This window comes from Dama dama, chromosome 31 (genome assembly GCF_033118175.1).
Source record: "Dama dama isolate Ldn47 chromosome 31, ASM3311817v1, whole genome shotgun sequence".
Classification (NCBI taxonomy): domain Eukaryota; kingdom Metazoa; phylum Chordata; class Mammalia; order Artiodactyla; family Cervidae; genus Dama; species Dama dama.
This window is the reverse complement of record NC_083711.1, coordinates 39723657-39751237: the sequence shown is the minus strand read 5'-3', so window position 1 is coordinate 39751237 and position 27581 is coordinate 39723657. Positions and strand designations below refer to the sequence as shown.

Sequence of the window (27581 nt, the reverse complement as noted above, 5' to 3'; positions counted from 1 at the left end):
TGCTTCCAATGTAGCAAAGTTTCTTTTCAAGCCATATGGCTGTATGATCTTTTTTTTTAAAAACTGCTTTGAGTAAAATTTATCATCTTTTTCCGTTGTGGGAATACTACACTTTCACTTAGACTAACTGAATAAATTAATTTAGATTCATTTTCATATCCTGATGGGAGTCCCCTGTCTTAACTCCTTTCTCTCACTGCTCTCAATAAATCTCCCTCTCTACATATTATATATACACATGTATGTGTATATATATATATATATGTGTGTGTGTATGTATGTAACATATATCTACAAATTCTAATTAGTTCAGAGTGACTTAAATTACAAGTTGGTAAAGAAAGAATATTAACACCAATTGAACACATTATTGAATAGGGTTAAATTACTCAGCAGTGCCAGTCCATTACCCAACAAGAAATAATATTTATATTAGTCATGTAGTATACTGGTAATATGGGGTTACCCAGGCAGCACCAGTTGTAGAGAACCCACCTGCCAATGCAAGAGACATAAGAGACCTGGGTTCGATCCCTGGGTCAGGAAGATCCCCTGGAAGAGGGCGTGGCAACCCACTCCAGTACTCTTGCCTAGAGAATCTTACGCACAGAGGAGCCTGGTGGGCTACAGTCCATAGGGTCGCAGAGTCAGACATGACTGAAGTGACTTAGCATGCACACATGCACATACTGGTAATATACTATAATAATAAACCCAATATAGGTTTTAAGAGAGATCCACATATTGAAAAGATGAGAAAACTGCATCTTATAGAGAATTAGCTCTTTTTCAATGTTTTCTCCCTGAAGTCATGTGGCAAGCAAAATTCTGGATATAGAGATACATAACAAGAGATAGGGAACTAGAGTTCAATAAGTCTCAAAATCATACCTTTCCCTTATATAATAAAAGACGGTATTATGTAGCTTCAAATGAAGGTCTTGGATTTCTAGATCAGCTCCACTACTTACTGTATGACTTTTGGTTAGTCTTCACCCTTTCTATTCCTCAGTTTCCCAGTCTGTAAAATGTTGCCTAGCTAAATAGATTAATGTGAGAATCAAATGAAGTAATATCCATACAGTACATAGGCTTAATAAACATGAATATTTATTACTTCAAAATTCATTGATTAATAATTGTTAACATTTATTGAGAACTAATTAGCTGCCTGGCATTATCTTAAATAAAATGGATGCTAGTATTATATCCATTTTGCAGGAAAGGTAAACTGAGACACTGTAAGGTGATGTTACTTCCCTGTCATTATACAGATATTAAGGTGTCAATCTTGAGTTCAAGGCCAAAGAGTTTGTCTTTAATATGTATCTACTGAGTTGACCAAAAAGTTCCTTTGGTTTTAAGTAAAAAGAAAAGACATTTTTTATTTTCATGAGGAACTTTGTTATTTTTAAACTGATTTATTTTTAAGTGAAGGATAGTAAAAGTTGCTCAGTTGTGTCCAACTCTTTGTGACCCCATGGGCTGCAGCCTGCCAGGCTCTTCTGTTCATGGAATTCTCCAGGCAAGAATACTGGAGTGGGTTGCCATTTCCTTCTCCAAATTGAAGGATAATTGCTTTAAAATATTGTGTTGGTTTCTGCCATACATCAGCATGAAGTAGTCATAGATATGAATACATCTTCTCCCTCTTGAACCTTCCTCCCACCCTATTCCACCCCTCTGGGTTGTCACAGAGCCCTGGTTTGAGTTCCTTGAGCCATACAGCAAATTCCCCCTGGTTATTTCCCACATGTTAATCTATATGTTTCCATGATTCTTTGCATTCATCCTACCCTCTCCTTCCCCACCTGTGTCCAAGAGTCTGTTTTCTATGCCTATGCCCTGCAAATAGGTTCATCAGTGCCATCTTTCTAGATTCTACATATATGCATTAATATACAATATTGTTTTTCTCTTTCTAACTTACTTCACTCTGTATAATAGATTCTAGGTTCATCTACCTCATTAGAACTGACTCAGATGTGTTCCTTGTTGTGGCTGAGTAATATTCCATTGTGTATGGCTTCTTTATAGCTTCTTTATCTATTCATCTGTTGGTGGACATCTAGGTTGCTCTCATGTCCTGGCTATTGTAAATAGTGCTGGAATGAATATTGGGGTACATGTGTCATTTTCACTTATTATTTTCTCAGTGTATATGCCCAATAATGGGAATGTTGGGTCATATGATATTTTTTCCCCTAGCTTTTTAAAGGAAACTCCATACTGCCTTCCATAGTGCCTGTTTCAATTTACATTCCCACCAACATTGCAGGACATCAAAGATAACATAAAGAGATGGAGACATATTCCATGTTCCTGGGTTGGAAGAATGAATATTGTGAAAATGACTATACTACCAAATACAATAGTCCCTAGGTCATGTCCAATTCTTTGTGATTCCATGAACTGCAGTACATGAGGATTCCCTGTCCTTCACTATCTCCTGGAGTTTTCTCAAACTCATGTCCATTGAGTCAGTGATGACATCCAACCATCTCATCCTCTGTTGCCCCTTTATCCTCCTGTCCTCAATCTTTCCCAGAATGAGAGTCTTTTCCAGCGAGTCAGCTCTTCACATCAGGTGGCCAAGTGTTGGAGCTTCAGATTCAGCATCAGTCCTTCCAATGGATATTCAGGGTTGGTATCCTTTAGGATTGACTGGCTTGATCTCCCTGCAGTCCAAGGGACTCTCAGGTGTCTTCTCCATCACCACAGATTAAAAGCATCAATTCTTTGGCATTCAGCCTTCTTTATGGTCTAACTCTCACATCCATGCATGACTGCTGAAAAAACCATAGCTCTGACCATATGGACCTTTGTTAGCAAAGTGATGCCTCTGCTTTTGGGAAAAAAGAATAAAAAATGATGTCTGTGGTTTTTAATATGCTGTCTAGCTTTGTCATAGCTTTCCATTGGTATTTTTCACAGAACTAGAACAAAAAATTTCACAATTCATTTGGAAACACAAAAGACCCTGAATAGCCAAAGTAATCTTGAGAAAGAAGAATGGAGCAGGAGGAGTCAACTTTCCTGACTTCAGACTATACTGCAAAGCTACAGTCATGAATACAGTATGGTACTAGCAAAAAAACAGAGGTATAGACCAATGGAACGAGATAGAAAACACATAAATAAACCCACGCACCTATGGGCACCTTATCTTTGACAAAGGAGGAAAGAATATACAGTGGAGAAAAGATAATATTTTCAATATATGGTGTTGTGGAAACTGGACAGTTAAGTGTAAAATAATGAAATTAGAACTCTTCTTAACACCATACACAAAGATAAGCTCAAAATGAATTAAAAACCTAAAATTAAGATCAGAAACTCTTTCAGGAAAACATAGGTACAACACTGTATGACATAAATCGCAGCAAAATCCTATATGACCCACCTCCTAGAGTAATGGAAATAAAACAAAAATAAGCAACTGGGACCTAATTAAACTTAAGAGCTTTTGTACAGCAAAGAAAGCTATAAACAAGGTGATAAGACAACCTTCAGAATGGAAGAAAATAATAGCAAATGAAACAACTGACAAAGGACTAATTTCCGAAATACACGCATCTCATTCAACTCAATACCAGAAAAACAAACAACCCAAACAAAAAGTGAGTAGGAGATCTAAACTGACATTTCTCCAAAGAAGACATACAGGTGGCTATAAACACATGAAAAGATGCTCAACATGGCTCATTATTAGAGAAATGCAAATCAAAACTACAATGAGATATCACCTCACACCGGTCAGAATAGCCATCATCAAAAAATCTACAAACAATGAATGGCGAGAGGGTGTGCAGAAAAATGAAGAACTTTATTGAACAACACATTCACTAATCGAAAGAAATTTTGGCCAACCCAATTCATGCTGAATGAATACTACATTTCTCAACTCATGCAAGAATATAGGCAAGTAAAAAAACAAAGATGTGAAACTGGAAAAAATTATTTAAATTCTATTACCTGGAAGTAAATAGGTTTAAATATTATTTCCTAATAGCATTTTTCTAGGTTTATATATTTTTGTCAAAATATGATTATTCTGTCAAAACTTAATGTATTTTAAAAAAATAACTGCTTACTCAATTGAAGAGAAGCCACAATGAATGACCCAAACTAAAAAATATGCCTGACCAAAGTATCTACTCCATTTTATTACCTTAATTTGAAGTGAATTTTTCTTATTTACCTGATAGTTTTCAAACTATGTTGTAATTTTTATTTGTATCTAGGCAATTATAAATGAACTCTATTGCAACAATATTTACCATGGCCAAGATATGGAAGCAACTTAAGTGTCTATAATTAGAAGAATGAATAATGTGTGGTATCTGTATACAGTCAAATACTACTCAGCCATAAGAAAGAATGAAACCTTGTCATTTGTGACAACATGAATGGACCAAGAGTGTATTATTCTAAGTGAAATAACACATGCAGAGAGAGACACACATACTGTATGATTTCATTTATATGTGAAAGTTAAAAAACAAAACATATGAACAGAACTAAGCAGAAACAGCCTAGAGAAGGAAATGGCAACCCACTCCAGTATTCTTGCCTGGAGACTCCCATGGATGGAGGAGCCTGGTAGGCTACATACAATCCATGGGGTTGCAAAGAGTCAGACACGATTGAGCGACTTCACTTCACTTCAAGCAGAAACAGAGTCATAATACAGAGAACAAACAAGTGGTTACCAGAAGGGTGGTGAGTGGAGGGAGGAGAGAAATAGGTGAGGGAGATTAGGAGGTGCAAAGTTCAGTTACAAAGTAAGTAAGTCATGGGTATGAAATATATCGTATGGGAAATATAGTCAATATTATGTAATACTTTGCATGGTAACAGACGATAATCAGATTTATCAACGTGATCATTTTGAAATGCATAGAAATATTAAATCACTACGTTGTATACCAGGAACCAACATAGTGTTGCAGGTCAGTTATACTTAAAAAAACAGACAAAATATAGTGAAAGAGATCAGGTTGAGGATACTAGAGGCGGGGGTTAGGGGAAAGAGCAACTGGTTGAAGGTAGGGCTTCCCTGGTGGTTCAGATGGTAAAGAATCTGTTTGCAACGCTGGAGACCTGGCTTTGATCCCCGGGTTGGGAAGATCCCCTAGAGGAGGGAATGGCAGCCCACTCCATTATCCCTGCCTGGAGAATCCCCATGGACAGAGAAGCCTGGTGAGTTACAGTCCAAGAGGTTGCAAAGAGACATGGCTGAGCAACTGAGCATAGCAAACACAGTTAGAATGTACGAACTTCCAGTTAGAAAATAAATAAATAGTAGGAGCATAATGTACAACATGATAAAGATAATTCACACTGCTATTTGTTAAATATGAACGTTGTTAAAAGTGTAAATCTAAAGAGTTCTCATCACAAGGGAAATTTTTTCTATTTCTTTAATATTATATCTATATGGGACGATGGATGTTCAGTAGACCTATTGTGGTAAATATTTTATTATGTATTGATATTTAAGTCAAATCATAATGCTGTACACCTTAAACTTATACAGTGCTATATATCAATTGTATCTCAGTAAAAGTGGAAGAAGAAGATTTTAAATCAATCAACTCTAGAAACATAACGCATGTGCCAGCGTAAAATGTTACAGGAATTTTTTAAGCCTTCAAAATAATAATTAAAAAAAAGAACAAAAACAAAGCCTCTAGACAAAAAATGAATTTTAAAACTTAAAATCATTAAGAAATGCACAAAGGAAATGATCAACGTATTTAGTTCAAGTGCAAAAACATTATTTATGCCAATGCCCAAAACAAACGTAAAAGACAGGAAATTTTTAAAAAATTTAACTGTAAAATGATGGAAACAATGAAAACTAATATTCTTAGTATATATTAAAATCACAAATTGATAATAAAGTAAATATTAAGTAAAAAGGCAAATATAACATGTTAGTTAACGAAACAATAAATACATATAGCTAATGTAAATATGCAAAAGTAGCATATTAGCAATAAAATACAAATTAAATTAATAAAATGCTACTGTCTTAAGAGACAAATAGAGCTAAGTGATTAAACTTCGTTAATACCACTGAGAATGCAGCAAAAGTGTAAGTTTTATTTTACTAATGTTATTTTGAAGTTGTGGAACAGCATCAGTCACATTTTGAGGATGTCTTCCCAGTTAACAATCCTTCCACCCCTCATTGTCTACAAATGCCTGAAAGCTTTCAGGGCAAACCAATCCACTCACAAGTGTGAATAGAGGGAACTATGTTGTTCTTTTGGAACACAACAAAAGCCTTGGCCAGTCAGACTGTCTCTCTCATAAAGGTAGACTGAGGAACAGAGAGTAATCTCTTTGGTTAAAAGCTTAAGGTGTGATCTGGAGATCTGTGCGGTGGCCGTAGATGTACTCAGCCTAGGCTGTGGTGTGAAGAGTGGGAAGGTGAGAGACATAGAGTGACGGGAAACAGGAGAATCAGAGCGACATGGCGGATGACTTTCATTTCCTGTTCCGTGTCTCCCTAGGGCCCCGCCTCTGTGAGTTCTAAGAAACCTCTGTGTTACTTAATAACAAACCACTATTTTTTGTTCAACTTGATCCTGATATTTGAAAGGAACCAAATCATCATAGAACAGGCTGTTTGAAAAGCAGCTTGAAAGACAAGCTGCAGGCTGAGAAAAGACATACCTGATAATGGATTGCTAGCCAAAATATATAAAGAACCCGTAAAATTCAACAAAAGAAACAGTACATTAATAAAACAAGGAAATACCACTGCATGTCAAAAGGATGGTCAAAATCCCAAATGCTGGCATCACTGCATGCTGGTGAGGGTGTAGGGCAACAAGAAGTCTCATCATTGCTGGTGGGAATGAAAAATGGTACCGCCATTTTGGAAAACAGTTTGTCAGTTTCTTACAAAATTACACATTCTTACCATACAATCCAGCAATCTTGCTCCTTGGTATGTACACTAAAGAGCTGAAAACTTATGTCCACACAAAATCTCGCACACAGGTGTTTATAGTGAAAGTGGAAGTCTCTCAGTAGACTATACAGTCCATGGAATTCTCCAGGCCAGAAGACTGGAGTGTGTAGCCTTTCCCTTCTCCAGAGGATCTTCTCAACACAGGGATCGAACCCAGGTCTCCCGCATTGCGGGCGGATTCTTTACCCACTGAGCCACAAGGGAAGCCGGAGGTTTATAGTAGCCATATTCATAATTGCCAGGCTTCCGTCATAGCTCAGCGGGTAAAGAATCCGCCTGCAATGAAAGATACACAGGAGAGGCAGGTTTGATCTCTGGGTCAGGAAGATCCCCTGGAGGAGGGTCATGGCCACCCACTCCAGTATTCTTGCCTGGAGAATTCTACGGACAGAGGAGCCTGGTGGGCTATAGCCCACAGGGTAGCAAAGAGTTGGACACAAAGAGCAAAGAGCTGAAGCAACTGGGCGCACACATTTATAATCATCAAAACTTGGAAGTAAGGAGATGTCCTTCAGGAGGTTAACGGATAAACTGCGGTACATCCAAACAATGGGACATTATTCAGAGCTAAAAAGAAAGGATCTACAAACGCTGAAAAGATCTAGGGGAAACATAAATGCATAGTTACCAAGTGTAAGAAGCCAATGTGAAAAATCTATATACTGTTGAGTCCAAACACGTGTCATTCTGAAAAGACAGAACTATGGAGATCAGTGTGCCAGGGGTTAGGAAGAAGGGAAGAATGACAGGCAGAGCAAGGGGGGGGGGGGGGGGGGCGGGATTTTTAGGGCAGTGAAACTATTCTGTATGATTCTACGATAGTTGATCCACATCGTTAAACATTTGTTCAAGATAGTAGAAGACACAGGAGTGAATGTTTCTATAAACTGTGGATTTGGGTGATAATGATGTATCATTATCAGTTGTAACAAATCACTTACAACAAATCAGTTCATCAGTTGTAACAAATATATCACTCTGGTGCAAGATATTGATAGTGAGGAGGACTGTGCATGTGTGGGGGCAGAGTGCGTACAAGAACCTTTAGTACTTTCTGCTCCACTTTGCTATGAACCTAAAACTGCCCTTTAAAAATCTTTTGTTGTTATAGCAATTTGAGACTGTTTTCAAGAACTTTAAAAATATCATAAGGCAAACTCATAATTCCATTTCTAAGAACCCATCCTAAAGGGGGGATATTCAAAACAAGCCTACAGATAAATTGTAAAAATGCATTGTGTAAAAAAAAATTTGAACAAAGAGTTAACTGCATTGTTATGTGTGTGTGTGTGTGTGTGTGTGTGTGTGTGTGTGTGTGTGTATACATATACATGTATAAAAGTGGCGCTAGTGGTAAAGAACCTGCCTGCCAGTGCAGGAGACATAAGAGATATGGGTTCGATCCCTGGGTCAGGACAATCCCCTGGAGGAGGGCATGGCAACCCAGTCCAGTGCTCTTGCCTGGAGAATCCCATGGACAGAGGAGCCTGGTGGGCTACAGTCCACAGGATCACAAAGAGTTGGATATGACTAAAGCAACCTGACACACACATATAGAAGTGAAAGCAAAAAGCGATACAAACAATAAAGAAATAATAAAGAAGTAGACAACTGGCTAAATTGCAATAGATTTATATAGTTCAATAATCAGCAAAAGGAAAACTATTTACAAAAGTTGACTTGAAAATCTGATAAATTAATAATTTACAGTGCTAAATAAAGATTATAATGAGAACATCTATTTCCTGGCTATACACAATTTTAACTGTAACAGTGTGGTTTCCACTTCACAGCATAAATAGTCAAAAAGTAATAAATCATTATTAAAGAAATTATGTATAAAATGGCAATTTTAGAATATTAGGTAGCATGTCAAATACTGGTGAAGTTCTTTGTTGCTGTTCCAGGCAAGTTTTACAGTGCTCCTCTTTATTATTGGGTTGATATAATTTATTGACATATTCCAATGACCTAAACTATAGCAAAATTGTTAGGAGAAATTTTGAAGGAAATGGCAACCCACTCCAGTATTCTTGCCTGAAGAATCCCATGGACAGAGGAGCCTGGTGGGCTACATTAGTCCATGGGGTCGCAAAGAGTCGGACATGACTGAGCGACTTCACTTCACTTCTTCTTCATTCTTTCTAAATACCATTTAGTTCAGTTTTTTAACTAAATTTTCTTAGCAAATTCTCCTTATAAAAATTTTCTTAATTTTTTAAAATTAAAATGTATTTCAAATACATTTTTGTATATGTGAAATCTAAAAATAACAAGAATTCTTCAAGAGTAAAATAAATAGTTTTGATTATATGTAACCTTCTCTTATTAGTGAAGACTAATGGAACTTAAAAGAGAATTCAGAATGAAAAATATGTCATTTTTAGAATTAATATTTTTCATGCAATATCTAACGATCTTTTATTTTCTACAAAATGATTGGTTAATGACAAAGCATTCAAATTTCAATTTTTTAAAGAGTATTCTCATCAACATTAATATTAAATTTAGCACGAAGCAACCAACTCCAAGTTAAACATTCCATGATATAAAATTTCAAAAAAAATCGAATGGAGCACAAGTTCTTGCTTATGTCAATAATATCTATGTTTGTCAGGTTACATCTCATCCCTTTATGGTCCCTAGTATACATTCTAAAGATAGTATTGCATTCATTTACTTATATGTAGAAACCATGATCATTGTGAACTTGTCATACAGATAAATATCTTCAAAACAATTATTTATAGTATTTTTTTTCTTAGTCTTATAATGTCAATATAATTTGTGTGCAAAGTTTCTGCCCAGTGAAGGTTCTGGAGCAGAATGTCTAAGATCAGAGGCTCTGGCAGAATTAAGCTTAGTGAGAATGGTACAGATCTCACAAAGATGTGAAATTTGCTGACATAACTGTGGAAAGTGACTAGAACAGTGTTGACATCTAGCAAAAGCTCACTAAGTAAGTACATCTGGTTGAGCAAATTGAAATCAAGGGAGAGATACTGTTCATCTTGTCTACAAATGACTCCAACTTTAATATTTTATCATTTCCTATTTATGGTATAGGAAAAGTTCAATTGTTCTTACAGTTGTTCAGGATTGGACAGTGTATGAATCAGTAGTTGGTAATATAGTCATTCTCACATTTACTCTTCTATGCTTCTTTCAAATTAAAAAGAGTCTGCTTCTTAAAATTGTGTCCTGTACTTTTATGTTATTTTTCAGATTTAATGAAGTTATCAGAAAAAAAGAAAAAAAATCTCATTCATATAAGTTTGTCATTGTGTTCATAGCAAAGAGGCACCCAGTATTTTTCAATTCATTGCAGCATTATTTCTTTGAGGGACACTTTATTTTTAAGTTCTTGATTCCTTTCTGAAAGGTCTGAATCAATGAAGTTGTCAAATTAAGTTTCAGATTTCTCCTTTGCCTTCAGTCCCTACCCAAGAACCAGCTTACCCTCTTGGGCATGGATTATGTTTGGGTAAGAAGGAAGACTGTCCAGATTGATAAAGCAATACCCCTGGGAAAAGATGATTAACATGTATAAAGGGATTTCCCTGCAGTATAAATACCAGCATGCGCTCTCTTGGTGCTTCAGAGCCTCCCTGATGTATATATGCAGGTAGTGAGATTTGAAACGGCCCTTTGAGATGGTAATATAATAAAACTGACTTGAGGAGTGGCACCTCGCCTCCGTTTTCTATTCTTTTGTGGGAATGAGTTGCCAACCTTTTACTTCGACTGATACCTTTATACCTCTGAATTCTGAGTCTTCTGCAACTCTGCCTCTGATAATGCATCCCAGTGCTGCGGAGTGCCTACCGGTCTCCAACCACGCCACCAACGTGATGTCCACAGGTACTAACTTCAATAACGGTCTACATGGGGCTGCGCCTTAAGATGTCAGGATGGGTGCTTTGAATCTTGTTAGTTTAGAATCTCATTTTTTTTTTTAATTTTAATGTTTATTAAGTTAAATATTCAGGATATTAAAGAAGCCAAAATGCCTAAGAAAATATTCAAGAAATATTAGTAAGTATAGTAATTTCAAGTATTGTTGATTTTATTACAAAGATCTGTCTTCTATATAAGTAAACAGTGATCCTGAAAACCATTTCCATGCAAACATGTATGGATAAAGAGTAAAACTAAAGAAATAGTGTAAAATAATTTAAAAGGTGATTTTCTTTCATCTTAGAGATTTATTTGGTTTTTTATTACATTTATTACCATGTCTAGAAAATGCCATACACCTCATAGTAAACACAACTGAATGATTCCTGATGCCAATAACAGTGGGTTTCAAAGAATAAAATAATTAGGTGTTTAAATACACTTGACTCGGACAGTAAAGAATCTGCCTACAATGTAGGAGACCCAGGTCTGATCCCTGGGTCAGGCGGATCCCATGGAGAAGGGAATGGCAACCCACTCCACTATTCTTGCCTGGAAAAGCCCAAGGACAAAGGAGCCTGGCAGGTTACAGTCCATGGAGTCGCAAAGAGTCGGACACAGTTGAACAACTAACACTTTCACTTTAAATACACTTAACTTCTTTAGAATAATTAAAAACTCAGAAATCAAGTCTAGAGGCAATATAATATTTGTTTATTTTTAAAATATTTTATTTTATATTGGAGTATAGCCGGTTAACAATGTTGTGATATTTTCAGATGGACAGCAGAAGAATTCAGCCATACATATACTATATCCATTTTTACCCAAACTCCCCTCCCATCTAGGCTAGAGGCAATATAATATTTAGAACCCATGAGCTGATTTGAATTTTTTCAAAATTTAGTTCTGAAGAGATTTCAACCTTTAGCCAAGTTTTTATATTTTCTTATATAACTTTTGTGGATGAAAATTAAGCTTAATTCAAATATATGGTCTCAAACACAACCAAGCAAATAAGTATGTTTTGTTAATGTGTCCACTTTTTATTTAGTAACAAAGGGTTTTGATTAATAAACAAAGTCTTGGGTAAATGTCTGTTTAATAGCACTTTTCACTTGTAAAGCAATCTAAATATGAACTAAATTTTATAAATTTAAAAATCAAATTTGAGTTGATACATTTATATGCCAATTTAAAATATTTTAGCCTTATATTTTGTTATAATTAAGCAGCTTTGAAAGTTATATGTAAGTTTGGTATTAATCTTCAACAGAATTTTCAAGTATCTGAAGATCATATATCTAGATTTTGGGAAAATTATTAATGGAGAGATGTTTTTTATCTACTGAAGAGTCTCAGAATTTAGTTAAACATGTACTGATGCAAATATCCTCAAACATGGTTTTAAAACAATGTAATATAGTATTTTTATGAAGAGGTGTGGCATAAGTAAATTTAAATAATTATCACATATTGTTGTATCGTTCAGTCGCTAAGTCATGTCCAACTCTTTGCAACCCCATGGACTTCAGCGTGCCAGACCTCCCTGTCCTTCACTATCTCCTGAAGTCTGTCCATACAACTATCACATAGCTAATTGTATATTTTAAGTAATGGACATTTAAATAGATTGAGAATGAGAAGGATAATGCATTGTTTGCATAATATACTGTACATGGATACTATTTGGCTAGAATAAAAATTGGAATTGAGGTTAAAATTAAGTAGGTTTAAGCTCAAAACCCTATTTATTTTAAAATAAATAAAATTAAAGGTAAATAATGTATCTAGTAAATTAACTTGTCATTTATACGACTTCCCCAAATCAGCAAAACAAAAAGAATTTAAACCTTGGAAGTAAAAAAATTCATAATTAGTAAAAATGTCCTACATGGCTATTGTTATTGTTTTAAATAGCAATAGCAATGATTTTATAATTTCTCCATCAAATAGTAATCATATATATCTAATTGTCTAGGTAAACAATTAGAAATGATTATAATGAGAGGAGAAATTGGATATTCAGTGCAATTCATGTTTGTTTAATTTTGGAATGCATAGAAATCATTATAACACAAAATGACTTCAATTCTCTCTATGTGTCAGTTGTAAAATGAAAATTTATATAGATACTTTAAAACATTAAAAATGAGTTATAGTTAGAGAAAATGTTTTACTTTATGCGTTTAATTGATAGACTATGTATTTTCAAAAAGGATTATAAATCTCTTCTAATATCTCATATTATTCAAGAAGATACAATTATATTTTTGAAAATCCATCACTCTATTCAGGATATAATGGGAAAAAGTAGAAAATAAGATACATAAGAAAACATTGATTAGTCATTTTATTGTTAGTAGTTCATTGTGACTCATGTTTAAAGCTTGATAAAAGATAAGTAAATCAAATTTAATTTCAAAGTACACCTTAATTCAATGAGACTTGTAGCTATTTACAAGTGAAGTTAAGTTATATGCTGCTGCTGCTGCCAAGTCGCTTCGGTTGTGTCCGACTCTGTGCGACCCCACAGACAGCAGCCCACCAGGCTCCCCCGTCCCTGGGATTCTCCAGGCAAGAACACTGGAGTGGGTTGCCATTGCCTTCTCCGAGTTATATGCTAGATTCAACCTTTATAAACCTCTAGTTACTCAATGATCAATGAACTTATTTTTTGACCAGCTTCGTCATTAGAATTGTTCAATTAATTGTGTGCATGCAGAAAATTTACAAGCTCATGGTTTCAATACCAGCCTAAAATACATCGTACATTGTCACAGCTTGCGTAAACCTCTGAATTTAATGGAGTTTTATGATCATACCCAATAAAAGGTTAGTGGCTCTGCCACTTCCTCTTTGATGGAAGAAATTTGTTAGGTGAATAAGCAGAAGTAAAAGTAAAGACACATGAAGAGTTGATTTCTGTATTCATTGCTCCAGAAAAAGACAATTTTATGGTACCAGGTTATACGGGAATTTTAAGAGACTATCCTCTGGTCAGCTCTTTGCAATGCCTATATTGGGTGAAACCTGCAAGAATTCTGCAGCTTCCAGTGTGTGCATGTGTTCATCACTCAGTCATGTCCGGCACTTGGCAGCCTCATGGACTGTAGCCCACCAAGCTTAAAACTGGTCAGTCACTCCAACCCAGAGCACTGGAGATAATTAATGAAGGCTCTAGTCCACTGTGATGATTCATGAACTCGTTACTTGAGAAAAATTTCAACCCCTAGTTTTAGTGTACTCATCAGAGAACTGCCCCCAAATGAGACTGGCATATAACTTTAAGAACAGCATAAATGTGTACTTTTGAAATGAAACGAATGTGTCTTGAATCCTCATACATTTTCTTACCAGTCCCGTCTATTTTGTCTTTGATCCAAACTCCTAAATGTCTGTGCACATGTTTTGTGGTGACAACACTGGGAAACACAGCGACAGGACTTCATTATTCTGTTCCTTCCTGTCATTATGGAAACCAGTCATCGACCTATGGCGTGATGGCAGGTAAGAAAAATTGTCTTTACATGTAAGATTGAGTTTGGGGACGCTTGGATGCATTTTCTGGGTCGAAGGGAACCTTGACCAGAGTGTGTCATGAAATTCAGATCTCCTAACCTTAGAAATTGCTGCTAAATCCACCACTTACTACAATGGTCCCTGATCTGTGACACCTTCAGAGATCATAATAGTTATACCTGTTCACTGCTGTTCTCCACAAGCCTGAAATGAACTGCCATGCTTCTTAACTCTTGTGTTTGCTTTGTATGATTTTTATTCTAATTCTCTGTTGCCAAACTGCTAATTGTCACTTGTTTATGCCATTGGTGGGCTTGCCTCCGGTAATAATAAGGTCACTGCTAACCTTATGTAACTATTTAAATTTAAAAGTAAATTAACTAAAATAAGGTCAGCTTTAAAATTCCTTAATTGCCAACAGTGAGCAAGTCAGCAAAATCTTTAAATGACCACTTCATTGCCCGCCTCCATACCAACAGGGTTAACAATTATGAGGTATGGAACTTAATAGTCATCATTTCCCTTGAGATTTTGGCTATTCCTTCAGTTCCTGAATTTAAAATGAAACAGGAAAGTGCTTAATAATCTTTGGTGGCTACCAAAGCAGATAGACTAACTTATAGAGCATTTTCCTCATCACAGTATTTCTTTTGGCCATTTGGTCTGTAAAGATAAATAAGACATTGAAGGCTAAGAGAGATTTGTAGCTGCTTTAGCAATAGTTGAATCTTTGGCAGCCCTGTCTGAGATGCTCTGAGTCTTGGATAAGATTGAAATAGTATAAGTTACATACATATTTCCCTCTGGATAAAGAAAGTATCACTAGATCAAGATAAACTATCTTGTTTGTTGACACTTAAATGAAGGTATTGTTAGCAAATTTCTTAAGGAAAACAAAATCTGACCTAAGAGATCCACTCATCACAAAATTTATGACTTAATTTTAGACCATGGCTATACAATAATTTTTTTGTGCACAGAAATTATTTAGGTATCTCTTAATCTTTTATATTTATTTCTGCAGTAAGAAATAATTTCAGTGACAATAAACTACTAATGTTCTATGTGAAAAATACAAATGTGTGTGTGCATGCTTATGTGATAGTTGTTATCTAGCGTAGGTAATTGAAAAAATCAAACATAGCTTTATGCCTATAAATTTGAAATTAAATTGAACACAGAATTTAGTTCACTAACCTTTAATTTCTAAAAATTTCTCAGATTAACACTAAATAAAACATTAAAACTTTAAAATGATATATTCCAGAACAAATTAGCTTTCCCTACATTCTGTTAGAAAGCATTCTGCATAAACTCATATTCTCACCTTTATGATGAAGTGAAAACTGATGTTCTTAATGGTTACCTTTAAATCCTAATGTCTCTCTTCAATAATTAAAAAATAAGGAAAGTCATATTTTTCTTCCTCTGTGAAAACGGACCATTTATGATTCGTGTACTTAGCTGTTAATCAGTATCCACGGTTAATGAGAGGATCTCTCGTTGAAGATGAACTACTTTCATTATAAAAATAGTAGAACAATGTGCATTTAGCCACTAGAGCTGCCAGTCAAATGCTTTCTGTGGCCCCCACCACACTTGGATTACAGAAACAAGAAATGACGAGCTCATAGACATGTGCTGCTCTTTCTTGGAGGAGAGAGTCCTTGCTGCTCCTTCATAGTAATTCCTAGGAACCCAGGTGCAACTGAAGTCATCTCTGCACCCAGCAAGGGACAGCAATGGGTGGAGGTGAGCACTCAGACCAAGCACTGTGAGATGGTTTTTACTACTACCTCCCTCCCACCAGATCTATATAGAAGCTGCTGAGTTCACAGCTGGCCTGAGAAATCTGACATCCTTCCCGTTTCCAGGATTGCAGATAACAAGCCCAGGTCCACAATGAGAGTCCACAGGCAACTCAGGTTGTGCTGGTCCAAGGTTCCTCAGCAGGCCCTCAGCAAACTCTCATCTTCATTAAAAGTTAAAAAGGAGAGGTCTTTGGGAAAACCTTTTAAAATGATTCAAAGCTTGGGTTGATGATAATAATGAAAAAAAAATGGATGTCCTAAGCTTTGTAGGTATCGCTGTAGTCTTAAACCAAAATTACATATATTTTGTTGCTGAAAGAAAAATTCACCATGGCAAGCATAGAGATTATATTTGAATATTTTTGAGAGGGAGATCGTTAAAATGTGATGTGTTTTGTAATTTGTTACAATGTCACCATTTTGACATATATTCAGTATTAGCCTTTGCATCATGGCGGATTAAATCTCAGAGAATCTGAACCTTTCTGCCGTCATCCCCAGAGAAGCTACACAAATTGAGTTATAAAACACAGGGATTCAGAAGTATTCAGGAATTCAGAAAAGGTTTAAAATACACCAGAGAAACCTGGTAATGTCATTTGAATTTTCTGAGAAGTCTCAAGGCGTTCATCAAATCAGCCACTTCCACACAATCCACAGAAGCGACTAATCACCAACAAGGAAGTTTCATTGTCACACACTCCATATAAAAGTGAAGCTGCAGAAAGAGCAATATTTCAAAGGGTGTGAAATTGCTTTATTTGAATATGGTTATTTTATCCCTATGCTCTGATGCTTACCTTTAGTCTGAGCATTTCATTAAATTAATAACCCACTGGAAAGCAAGAGCTATAGCTCATATTTTAAGCTAAGGTTGGTAGGAAGGATTCTAATCATCAGATGAATCCTCTGTGCCTCATAGTCCAGGTGTGGGGATATCAAAGAGAATGATTGATGGGGTAAAATGAATTAGCCACACCAGGAACTAATTATAAACCTCGTTCAAGTTAGCATCTCAAAGTGTTAGTCTCTTCATATCCAAGTTGTGACGGATACCATACATAGATCTATCAGAGTTGAGTTGTGGCAGCTTTCTACCAACTCACCCTGGTTTTCTCCTTGATCTTCTCTTCAGATACATTCGTAGTTAAATTTCTTCTTCCACCTCTTCTCTCCTAAGTACTTAAATAATTCAACAGCCTACAGGATGGATAATAGGAAACAGGGAATTACAAATACTATTCAAAGATCTCTTCCAGATAAACACAAAAGAAAACTAATAACAAAAACCTTTCAAAATTCTGATTTCTGGGTATACAAGGTGGTGTCTGTTCTCATTTGTAAAGCTGGGTGAAAGTTGGAAAACAAACTTAATGAGCTGTGTACCTTGTCCACCATCCTGTGTAAACTGGACAAATCAGCTACATGGTAATGATTGCTAAACCCAGCAAGGTTATGTGTTGTAATGGCCACCCAACCAAGATGTGCAGTAACAGTCCTTGATTAAAAACTGATCTTAAGAGGAAAGCAAAATAGCTGATGTTGGAAAATTATTCAAGGAGATGAATGCTCTTTTTTTTATGAGATGTGAATAATAAGAATAAAAGATGAGTATAGCTGAAAACTGTCTTTTCCACCTGGGCTAGGACAAATGGTACCAGAAATATGTTTCCTATTTACATAGGAAAGCAGTCTATATTGGAGGCCATCTCTTCATTCTTAAGTTGTCTTTTTTCCATTTCCTTTTTTCTTTTTTGATTTAGTTTTATTTTTGCCTCACTTATTCTGGATGTGTTGACACTAAAGGAAGAAGTAATTCTGACCATCTTTTGCCCCTGGATCATGAAAGGCACCTGCAGTAGCATGGACGCTGTGTATTTTCCTTAAATTATGTAGCATCTGTCTCAACTTCACAACTCAAAAGCAGCCACAGGCAATCTGTAAACAAATGGCCATGGCTATGCTCCAAATCAACCTAATTTACAGAACTAGGCAGAAGACCTGTTTATATGTGGATAGGATGTAGCAATGCACAAAAGAGAAAAAAATATCGCAATTCACATTTATGATTTGTTTCACATTGTCATGCATGAATGTAAAAAAAGAAAATAAATGCAAATATTCAAATGAACTTTGCTGTGCATGTCTACAGCAAGGTGGGGGTATTTTACTATGTCCTTCTGCTTCCCCTGTCTGTTCTTTTAAAGCTTCCAGCCCACAACCTCAGATGTTGTCAGCATCTGGCTGAGCCACGTGCTGCAGAAAAGCAGTCTGCCCAGTATCACAGGACCTTGAATCAGGTGCCTGTAAGGCAAGGTGGACCTCAGCTTCCCATCATCTGCTTTAAAAGACTTACCCTCTGTTTCCTCTCCCTCCTCTACCATCCAGAAGTCCATGCAGAGCAGTTAAAGAGGCTATGGTGGATTAACCTGCAGGGTGAAAATCCATCTTGGACTGTAAAGAACGTACAAACCCTTCCAAGCTATTTAGGCGTGCACTTGTTCTAGGCTTATAGACAAGTTTGCTTTATCAATGTTTTAGAAATTGTTCACGAAACTTCTGTGGCACACAACTCACTGCATCTTTTCTCTCCCTGCTCAAATCCCGACTTCTTAATATTCTAGGCTTTAGAAAAACCTTTTAAAATACCCTGTCACTTATGCTGTACCAATCACTCCCCATTTTCCCCCAAATATAGGATCATATAATAGAAATCATTTGTCTGACTGTGCTTGTGACTGTCCCAAATTTCTGTTTAACATTAGTTTCAGGAAAACTGTGTCCCTGCAGATAACTGTGGATACTTTCAGATAATGAAAAATAACGCAGCACACGTGTTTTCCTTTCTCCTCTGGATGCCGAACTTTTGAACATGGTATTTCTTGTGTACTCTTTATGGACTCATGTTCAAATTTATTTTCTAAATGTCCATTTCTCCAGAGTATTTATAATGTATACACTAGTTTTAAATTTTTCCATAAATAGAGATGGCACACTTCCAATATTTTGGTAAGTATTTATAATACTTTTGTTGGAAAGCATTTGTTTAATGTAGCCAAATATACTTAAGATGTAGAAATCTTTGAGTCATTTGATTTCCCTGAGTACAGATTACCTGAAAAGTGAACTGATTATTTTGATGTGGCTTATTGTGGTGTTCACTGGGCTTCACTTCTAGTTTCAATTGTATGGTGATTTCATCTTAGCACCCAAGGAGTTATTTGTTTTTATATAAATTTTAAATTGTGAATAAAGAAATACACTTTTTCCCCCTGAAAATAAAGCAGAAGTCTTTAGATAAATATTAAGTAAATGTTAACATAAAGGTGATCAATTTTTTTATATATTAGTATTTTACTTAACTAGTAGAAATCTAAAACTAATATTAGGCCAAAAAATGAACTCTAAAAAATGAGCTTTGAACAGCACTGAAACATGTATATTATCAAGTGTGAAACAGATCACCAGGCCAGGTTGGATGCATGAGACAAGTGCTCAGGGCTGGTGCACTGGGAAGACCCAGAGGGATGGGATGAGGAGGGAGGCGGGAGGGGGGATCAGGTTGGGGAACACATGTAAATCCATGGCTGATTCATTTCAATATATGGCAAAAACCACTACAATATTGTAAAGTAATTAGCCTTCAACTAATAAAAATAAATGGAAAAAAAAAGAGCTTTGTTAAAATGTAACAGACATTTTAAAACTTGAATTTTGTAATAAATTAAAAATTGATAAAATTGCTTTTTAAAATTTTATCTGGTTTATTCAATGTACTACCCACTAAAGCAAAAAGCGGATGATTAACAAAAAAAAAAACTGGATAGTTTTGATTTTTGAAAGCAATATGAATTGCTTCAGACAGAAACAGTTTCTTTTGTACATTTTTTATATCCATGAAACAGCTAAACTTATTTTATGGTATTTTGCTTAATTTCTCACTTGTATGTATTTTGCTTCAGAAAAATAATAGTCTACTGGATAGGGGTACACTTCAAAATTATATTTTCTCATATAAATAATATGAGCCAACAATTTACTGACTTGCAATATTCTCTGCTCATTACATATTGATATATTAATGTAAGATTTATATATTCTGGCAAAATACACTATTACTCATGTCTGATTTGTGAGTGTATTTATAGAGAAATTATAAACGGCATAAAATTGATGTATTTTTTAGTAAGTTTCTAAGAATGATTACTGCCTATATTCTATAGTCATTTATATTTAATTTATACTCATAAGAAAAATGATTAATTATTGAATATTTTATTTATATCAAAATGTCTTGGTTACACCCGTGTCATTTAAGATAAAGTGAAATCCTGAAGAATAAAAATGTAATACACTGCTGAAGAAAACAGAAATAAAATGTGTGGGAATTTGGCTTATACCATCCTGTCACCCATACTCCCGGACTGAGACAGTCTCTTCTTTCCAAATGAAGAGTGAAATCTAGAAGCAATTAAACAATTAAATCATGTAGTTTTTTGAGATTTCTCATTTAACTAACTCAATGGATTCAGTGCTTCATCATTTATGAGGGATTATGTATCATATCTAGAATTGCACCCTTCCTTGACACTTTTTCTTCTTAAGTAGTAATCAAGAAATGATTCCATCATAGTATGTTTTGCAAGAATCTTGTTGCTGACTTTCTAATAGATCTTTAAAAGTTACTTTTTGTCAACATCCATCATTAACATTAAATCTATTTAAACCTTATTAATGTGTTTTGTGTCCTCATAATTTTCTTTTTACCTGCCTTTACTAAATTAAGCATTTACTGATAAAACATTGGATTTCTTAATGCTATAAAATCAATTTTTCAAGGCTATGAAAATTTCCCAGCATAGCACTTAACATAAACCTTGATTCTATAATTAAGAAAATAGAGATCAAAATATACATTCTGGTAGAGTTGAACCTCAGATTCACAAGAACCGATGAATAGGTTTTTGTTTGTTTTTGGGGAGCCATGCTGAATTCCTTAACCAGGAATCAAACCCATGTCCCCTATACTGGAAAGATGAAGTCGTAACCACTGGACCGCTAGGGAAGTCCCTAGATGTCTTTTATGAGAAAAACAATGATGGAAAACTCACACTTCTTTGAAATTTGCTTATTTCTATTTTAATTATTTGCAAGTCCCTGATTCTTTCCTTTGGCTTTGCATTATCTTTGTTTTCGCTGCTCCCAGGAAGCTGGGAAAAATGATCGCATTTCTATTAAGCTACATTGACTTCTACTTCGGAAAACCGAATGTCAGGTAACCTTTGAGAACTGAGACTGGCCGTCACAGAATAATTTGATGGGCCAAAATTTTCCATGTATCAAAATGAGGGATGATTACAAATGGTCCTTTTCTTGTTGTTCCAGGGAGCTTAACCCCTTGTCTTTACAAGTTTCCTGACCACACGTTGAGCCATGGGTTTCCTCCCATGCATCAGCCTCTCCTTTCAGAGGACCCCACTGCCGCTGATTTCAAGCAGGAGCTCAGGCGGAAAAGCAAATTGGTTGAAGAGCCAATAGACATGGATTCTCCAGAAATCCGAGAACTTGAGAAGTTTGCCAATGAGTTTAAAGTGAGAAGAATTAAGCTAGGTAGGTGCTTGCTGACAGCTGTGGGACACGCAACCCAGTCTGCAAAGTCTGACTCTATTACTGTTAGGCTCTTATACGCTGCTCAGAAATTCAAGACAGTTCTCATTCTACATCTCTACTGTGGATGTAAGTTATTTGAATTATGAAAACCTACAGAAACCTTCATTTCCTTGTAAATTCTTAGCAGCCAAAATACATAGATTTCTAAATTAATGGTCTCTTTTTCAAACATAAGTTTAGAAATAGCTTTGTTTTATTTGAATAAATACTTCTGTGTGATTCAAAGGCTAAAAAGCTGTGTGAATTGTATCCCTCTGCTTATCCTTCCTGTTTATCAATGTTATTAGTTTCTGTGTATCCTTCTATTCTATGCATATTCATATAAGCAAATACATGTATTTCTTCATATAGACGGTTTTCATTTGACTATTTTGGAGAGCTTTCAGTATTAGTTTTTTAGAGAGCTCTTCTTTTTAATGCATCTCTCAATTCCATTTTATGAATATATTACCAGTCTCCTACTGATGGAATTTAGATGGTCTTCAATCTTATGTTACTGAAGACAATGATGCAATGATTAACTTCATAAATAACGTTTTGCTCCTATAAAAATATATGTGTAGGAAAAGTGCTAAAAGCAAAATTGCTTTATTGAAGAGTGTGTGTATTTTTGTAATTTCAATAGATGTCAAATTGGTCTCTGTGTAAGTTCTAACAAATTTTCTTGCCACCATGAGCATCTCCTTTGCCACTCTTCAGAATATGAATTCTGTTAAGGCTGAAGTTTTTTGCTTTTTGTTTATTTCCTTTTGCTTTCTCCTTAATGGCATATCCTCAGCACTTGGAACAGTGACTGGCATGTAGAATAAAAATTAGTTGTTGAAGGAAAAAGATGCTATTAATCTTTTGGACCTTTGCAAATCAGTTAGGCGAAGGGAGTAGTTTCATTTTAAATTTCCCTTATGAGTGAAGAGTGAAAGAAGTTCTTTCATGTGTTGGACAGTCATTTGTAATTCCTTTTCTGTGAGCTATCTCTTCATAGGCTTTGCTCACTTTCTAGGGTGAAGTGTTTTTAATGTAAATAATCATATAATTAACCTTGATTTAAATGCATGAAATATATTTTTAATGGATTGAACTGATAGTACAAACTTCTGCTTTTGTGGACTGAGCCATTGGTGACTTTTAATGATATCAATTGATGGGTATCATATGTAATCATTTTATGCATACAGGTAAATAGCCTTGGGCCCTGAATTAATACGTAGTTACTATTTGTCATAAACACAGCAGTAGGCATCTTTATAACATTCATTTTCAATTTACTTTTTATATGACTGTGAATGTTTCAAATTCTACACTGATGACATTTATCAACTTATATTCTGAAAATGTTTGAGACAATCTATGAAAACTTTTTGCCTGGAGATAGAAGCATTACCAAATGACATAATAAATGTTTGGTGACATACATAAAATATTGTGTGACCAAAGTCTAATAATAAGCATGCTTTTAGGGAAAGTAAACACAGTTCTTAGTTTTATTTGGTAGCTTCAACATGTTGAATTTTTCACTCTTACGGTTGAGATAAAAATATTTGTGATATATCACCATATATTTTATGTATTATATTTTAATATCTATAGATTTTGAGCATATTTCAACAGATGTCTAATAATAATGATTAAAGAGAATTTTTAAATGTCTTCTAAAGTGTGTATGAGGGATTCCTTGGTAGAACAGCTGGTAAAGAATGCACCTGCAATGCAGGAGACCCCAGTTCAATTCCTGGGTCAGGAAGATCCCTTGGAGAAGGGATAGGCTACCCATTCCAGTATTCTTCAGCTTCCCAGTGGCTCAGCTGGTAAAGAAGCTGACTGCTATGAGGGAGATATGGGTTCAGTCCCTGTGTTGGGAAGATCCCCTGGAGAAGGGGAACAGCTACCCACTACGGTATTCTGGCCTGGAGAATTCCATGGACTGTATAGTCCATGGGGTTGCAAAGAATGGTCTAGCTACACTTATATTAGGTTATAAAAGTGATTCATGTATAATTACTACAGTACATAGCACAGTGGCAAAAAAAATCTGGATACATTAAAAAGAATCATTTCAGTACTTTATACCTATGCCACATTGTCTAGAAACTTTTCTTATATATTTTTGCAAAGTGTGTATGACACATTTATCCAATTTGGCTAAATATGAATGGCAAATGTTCCTATCTGAATTCTTTTGACTTCTAAAATATTAACTTACTAACTAGAAGGAATTTTTAAAAATACTAGACAATTCTACACTGAATAGCCTTACTGTTATTCTAAATTGCCAACAGATATATGGTTAAAAGCAATATTTAATAGTTGACAAAGATACATGCACAAATGTGTACAATAGTGGGCCAAAATCAGTGTTTCTTGCAAAACTGAAGCTGATGGCCTTGTTGTTCTTTCACAGGATACACCCAAACAAATGTTGGGGAAGCTCTGGCAGCTGTGCACGGCTCGGAATTCAGTCAAACAACGATCTGCCGATTTGAAAACCTGCAGCTCAGCTTCAAAAATGCATGCAAACTAAAAGCGATATTGTCCAAATGGCTAGAGGAAGCCGAGCAAGTAGGAGGTACAAAAGCTGTGTTTCTGGAAACAATGATGTTTTAACCTAAAAACAGTGGTTTCCCTTGACTGGATTTGTGCTAAAGCAAGAGGTTTGAAGTTTGGTTTGATTTTTCTCTTTGACATGAAAAATAAGTATCTTGTTTCATCACACTAAAAGGAAAAGCAAAGCCAGTGAAAGTGTAGAAATAAATTTATTGAAAAGATAAATAGTCAGAGAATAAAATATATAGGGAAAGTTTCTAGACAATGTGGCATAGGTGTAAAGTGGTGAAATGATTCTTTTTAATGTATCCAGATTGTTTTTTCTGCTGGGCTATATACTGTAGTAATTATACATGAATCATTTTTATAACCTAATATAAGTGTAGCCAGACCATTTGCACACACCATTCTTTCTAGTGAATAACAAGCAATTGCTAGATGAACAATTTAATGTGAGAAAATTATCTACTTATGTTAATGTCAAGGCTGGCTAAAGAGCAAGGTTTGATAGCATTTAGAGCAACTGTTTCAACAAAGATAGGGTATGATTTAAAGACAACTGTTAATATTTATAAGTTAATATTTTTTCTGTGTTAACATATTAATCTAGGGCTTGTAATCTAAAATGATGTGTACTGCAAAAATTTAAAACAAAAATGTATGGTAATTTTATTTTGTATTGTTTTATAAAGAAACTTTAAATCCAAATCTGATAGTTAAAAAAAAACCTGCTTTGTTTTTGTAATTATTCATTGTGTTTGCATCACAGCTTTATACAATGAGAAAGTTGGTGCAAATGAAAGAAAAAGGAAACGGAGAACAACTATCAGGTATACTTTTGAGATATTAAAAGTTAGTGGAGAAGAAATGATATTTTACAAATGGAATGAGCATTTGAGTATAATATATGTTCAATATAACATAAAAATGAATACAGCCAGTTGAGAAAATAAGCTAGGTGAAAAAGCACAACATTCAATAAATTACTGCTGAGAAACAGCTGGAAATTTAAAATTTGATGGAAAAATATGTATTGTTTGATTCAAAACAGTTTTGCTCTGCAAGTTTTGGATAAAGCAGAAGCTGTACAATCACAGCTAAAAAGAATGACTGTTTCTACTGTCCTTTTAGACGTAAGTCTTGCTCCGGAAATATGTTATCCATGTTATTACAAATAACAAAACTGGTCGCCAGTATTCTAGTTGCTTAAAGTTCAGAGTGACTTCTAGCATTTCAAGCCAGATTGCTCATTTATCTTTTTGTAGTTTCCGTGAGGCTCATGGAGGAATTGCTAAAATACAGGTTTTCTTTTGGTTGGTTAGCTGTACACTGAACATTTCAATAACCTGAGTTCCGGGGGACATTTAGAAATGCATACAGTTTATTTTCTTCTCAGTTAGTCAGCGCCCTCTTGTGGCAGAAAGTGGATAAACAATGTCTGGGTTTCCCTCCTTAATTTCTTCCTGTGACTCTGGTAAAAGGAGCCTACATGAGATAAGCATCTAAATGTTAAAAAAAAATTTCACATTTATTATTGTTGAAGAGCTTTGAAGGTGTTTTCAGAGCCTTTAGGTTTCCTTTTTACGTTAATGTTAATACTAATATTTAGGAAATTTAACCTAACTTGATTTCGATGTGCCTAAACCATCATCTCCCTTCTTTCCTGCCAACTCCCCACCTCCCAGTATTGCAGCTAAAGACGCCCTGGAGAGACACTTTGGAGAACAGAATAAGCCTTCCTCTCAGGAGATCCTGCGGATGGCTGAAGAACTGAACCTGGAGAAAGAAGTGGTGAGGGTTTGGTTTTGTAACCGAAGGCAGAGAGAAAAACGGGTGAAAACAAGCCTGAATCAGAGTTTATTTACTATTTCTAAGGAGCATCTTGAATGCAGATAGGATCTCCTATTGTGTAATAGCTAGCTTTTCCATTTTTCATTCCTTTCTCTTCTCCAGCCAAAATAGAAATTAGTTGTTTGGTTAGCTTCAAAAAATCACATCAGTAATGTTTGCAGAAGTGTTTCTTTTCTACTTTAAAAATAAATACAATTTAAATTATGTTAATGAATTATTCTCAGAAGGCACATTGTACATTTTAAGCCAAAGACTAATAGGATTAAAACAATGATTCTGTCCCTCTCACTGTATCTTTCGCTATATTTCTCCCTAACATACACACAGATACACACACACACACACACACACACACACAGGAGTATGCACATGTGGTCTTTTAAAAAGTTTAAAGATTCATTTCCCAAAGGCTATATATCTGCTTTTTAATATTTTAGTCAGTTATGTCACATAAAGAATATCACCAGAGAAGATCCAATTAGAAAATTCCTTTACTGATGCTCTGCTTGACATCAGCTTTAATAGTTTGTTTGAACTAAAAGTTTTGCACTTAAGAACCAGAGGTGCCTTAGAATTTTATTATTGCATTTAGGAATAAATCTTAATCAGAAGTGACACCTTTGAAGTAACAATTAGGGCACAGAGCCCAAAGAAGTGTTTCAAAAGAAATTTGTAGAAATATTAATTTATGATCTTTTTATTCTTCCCAGACATTAGCTTTTTTGATGTTTAGCTGTGGAAAATATGCTTTATGGATTCTTGAGCCCCACACTACTGTTTCTATAAGCTATAAAAGTACAAGGAAGATGTTTGGCTTACTTGCTATTTCTCCAGTGCGTGGGGAAGCCTTTGCTCACAGCGGAAAGAAATCTTTGTTAAATGAACAAGGGAGTTTACTCTTAACAGTGGCTACAAAGTTGAAGAGAGTCAAATTTAATACCATAGCTCATTTTTGAAATCTCACAACCTAGAAAATCATCTGGGGTCCCATCAGAAAAGAGGATCATTTTTGGTTTAATTGGTTAGAATATGATTTATTATTAATGAAAAAATTTGCTGTGTTGAGCTTTTTAATTCAGGGAGTTGCACCTTAAGGAGCATGTATTTAATTAATAAGACTGCACCACTGTACAGCCTATGGAATATAGCCAATATTTATAGTAACTTTAAATGGAGTATAATCTATAGAAATTTTGAATCAATGTTGTACACCTGAAATTAACATAATATTGTAAATCAACTATACTTCAATTTAAAAAAAGAATGCACTTCTTTATAACTTGTAGGTAGAAGCAAACTGTAAT

General features: G+C 35.1%; 1 protein-coding gene across 1 annotated transcript; it reads left to right on the top strand.

Annotated features, from left to right (window-relative positions):
* The first annotated feature begins 10704 nt into the window (after positions 1-10704).
* Positions 10705-26322, top strand: POU1F1 (POU class 1 homeobox 1). Its single transcript, XM_061134228.1, has 6 exons — positions 10705-10846; positions 14243-14392; positions 21601-21825; positions 24284-24448; positions 25196-25256; positions 26112-26322. Exons 1-6 carry the CDS (start codon positions 10705-10707, stop codon positions 26320-26322), a joined length of 954 nt encoding a protein of 317 aa, XP_060990211.1.
* The last annotated feature ends 1259 nt before the right edge of the window (positions 26323-27581 follow it).

Coding starts and splice junctions, on each gene's coding strand:
- POU1F1 (XM_061134228.1), top strand. CDS start 10,705: ATGAGTTGCCAACCTTTTACTTCGACTGATACCTTTATACCTCTGAAT. Junction 10,847..14,242: donor CACCAACGTGATGTCCACAG/GTACTAACTTCA, acceptor TTTTCTTACCAG/TCCCGTCTATTTTGTCTTTG. Junction 21,826..24,283: donor AGTGAGAAGAATTAAGCTAG/GTAGGTGCTTGC, acceptor GTTCTTTCACAG/GATACACCCAAACAAATGTT.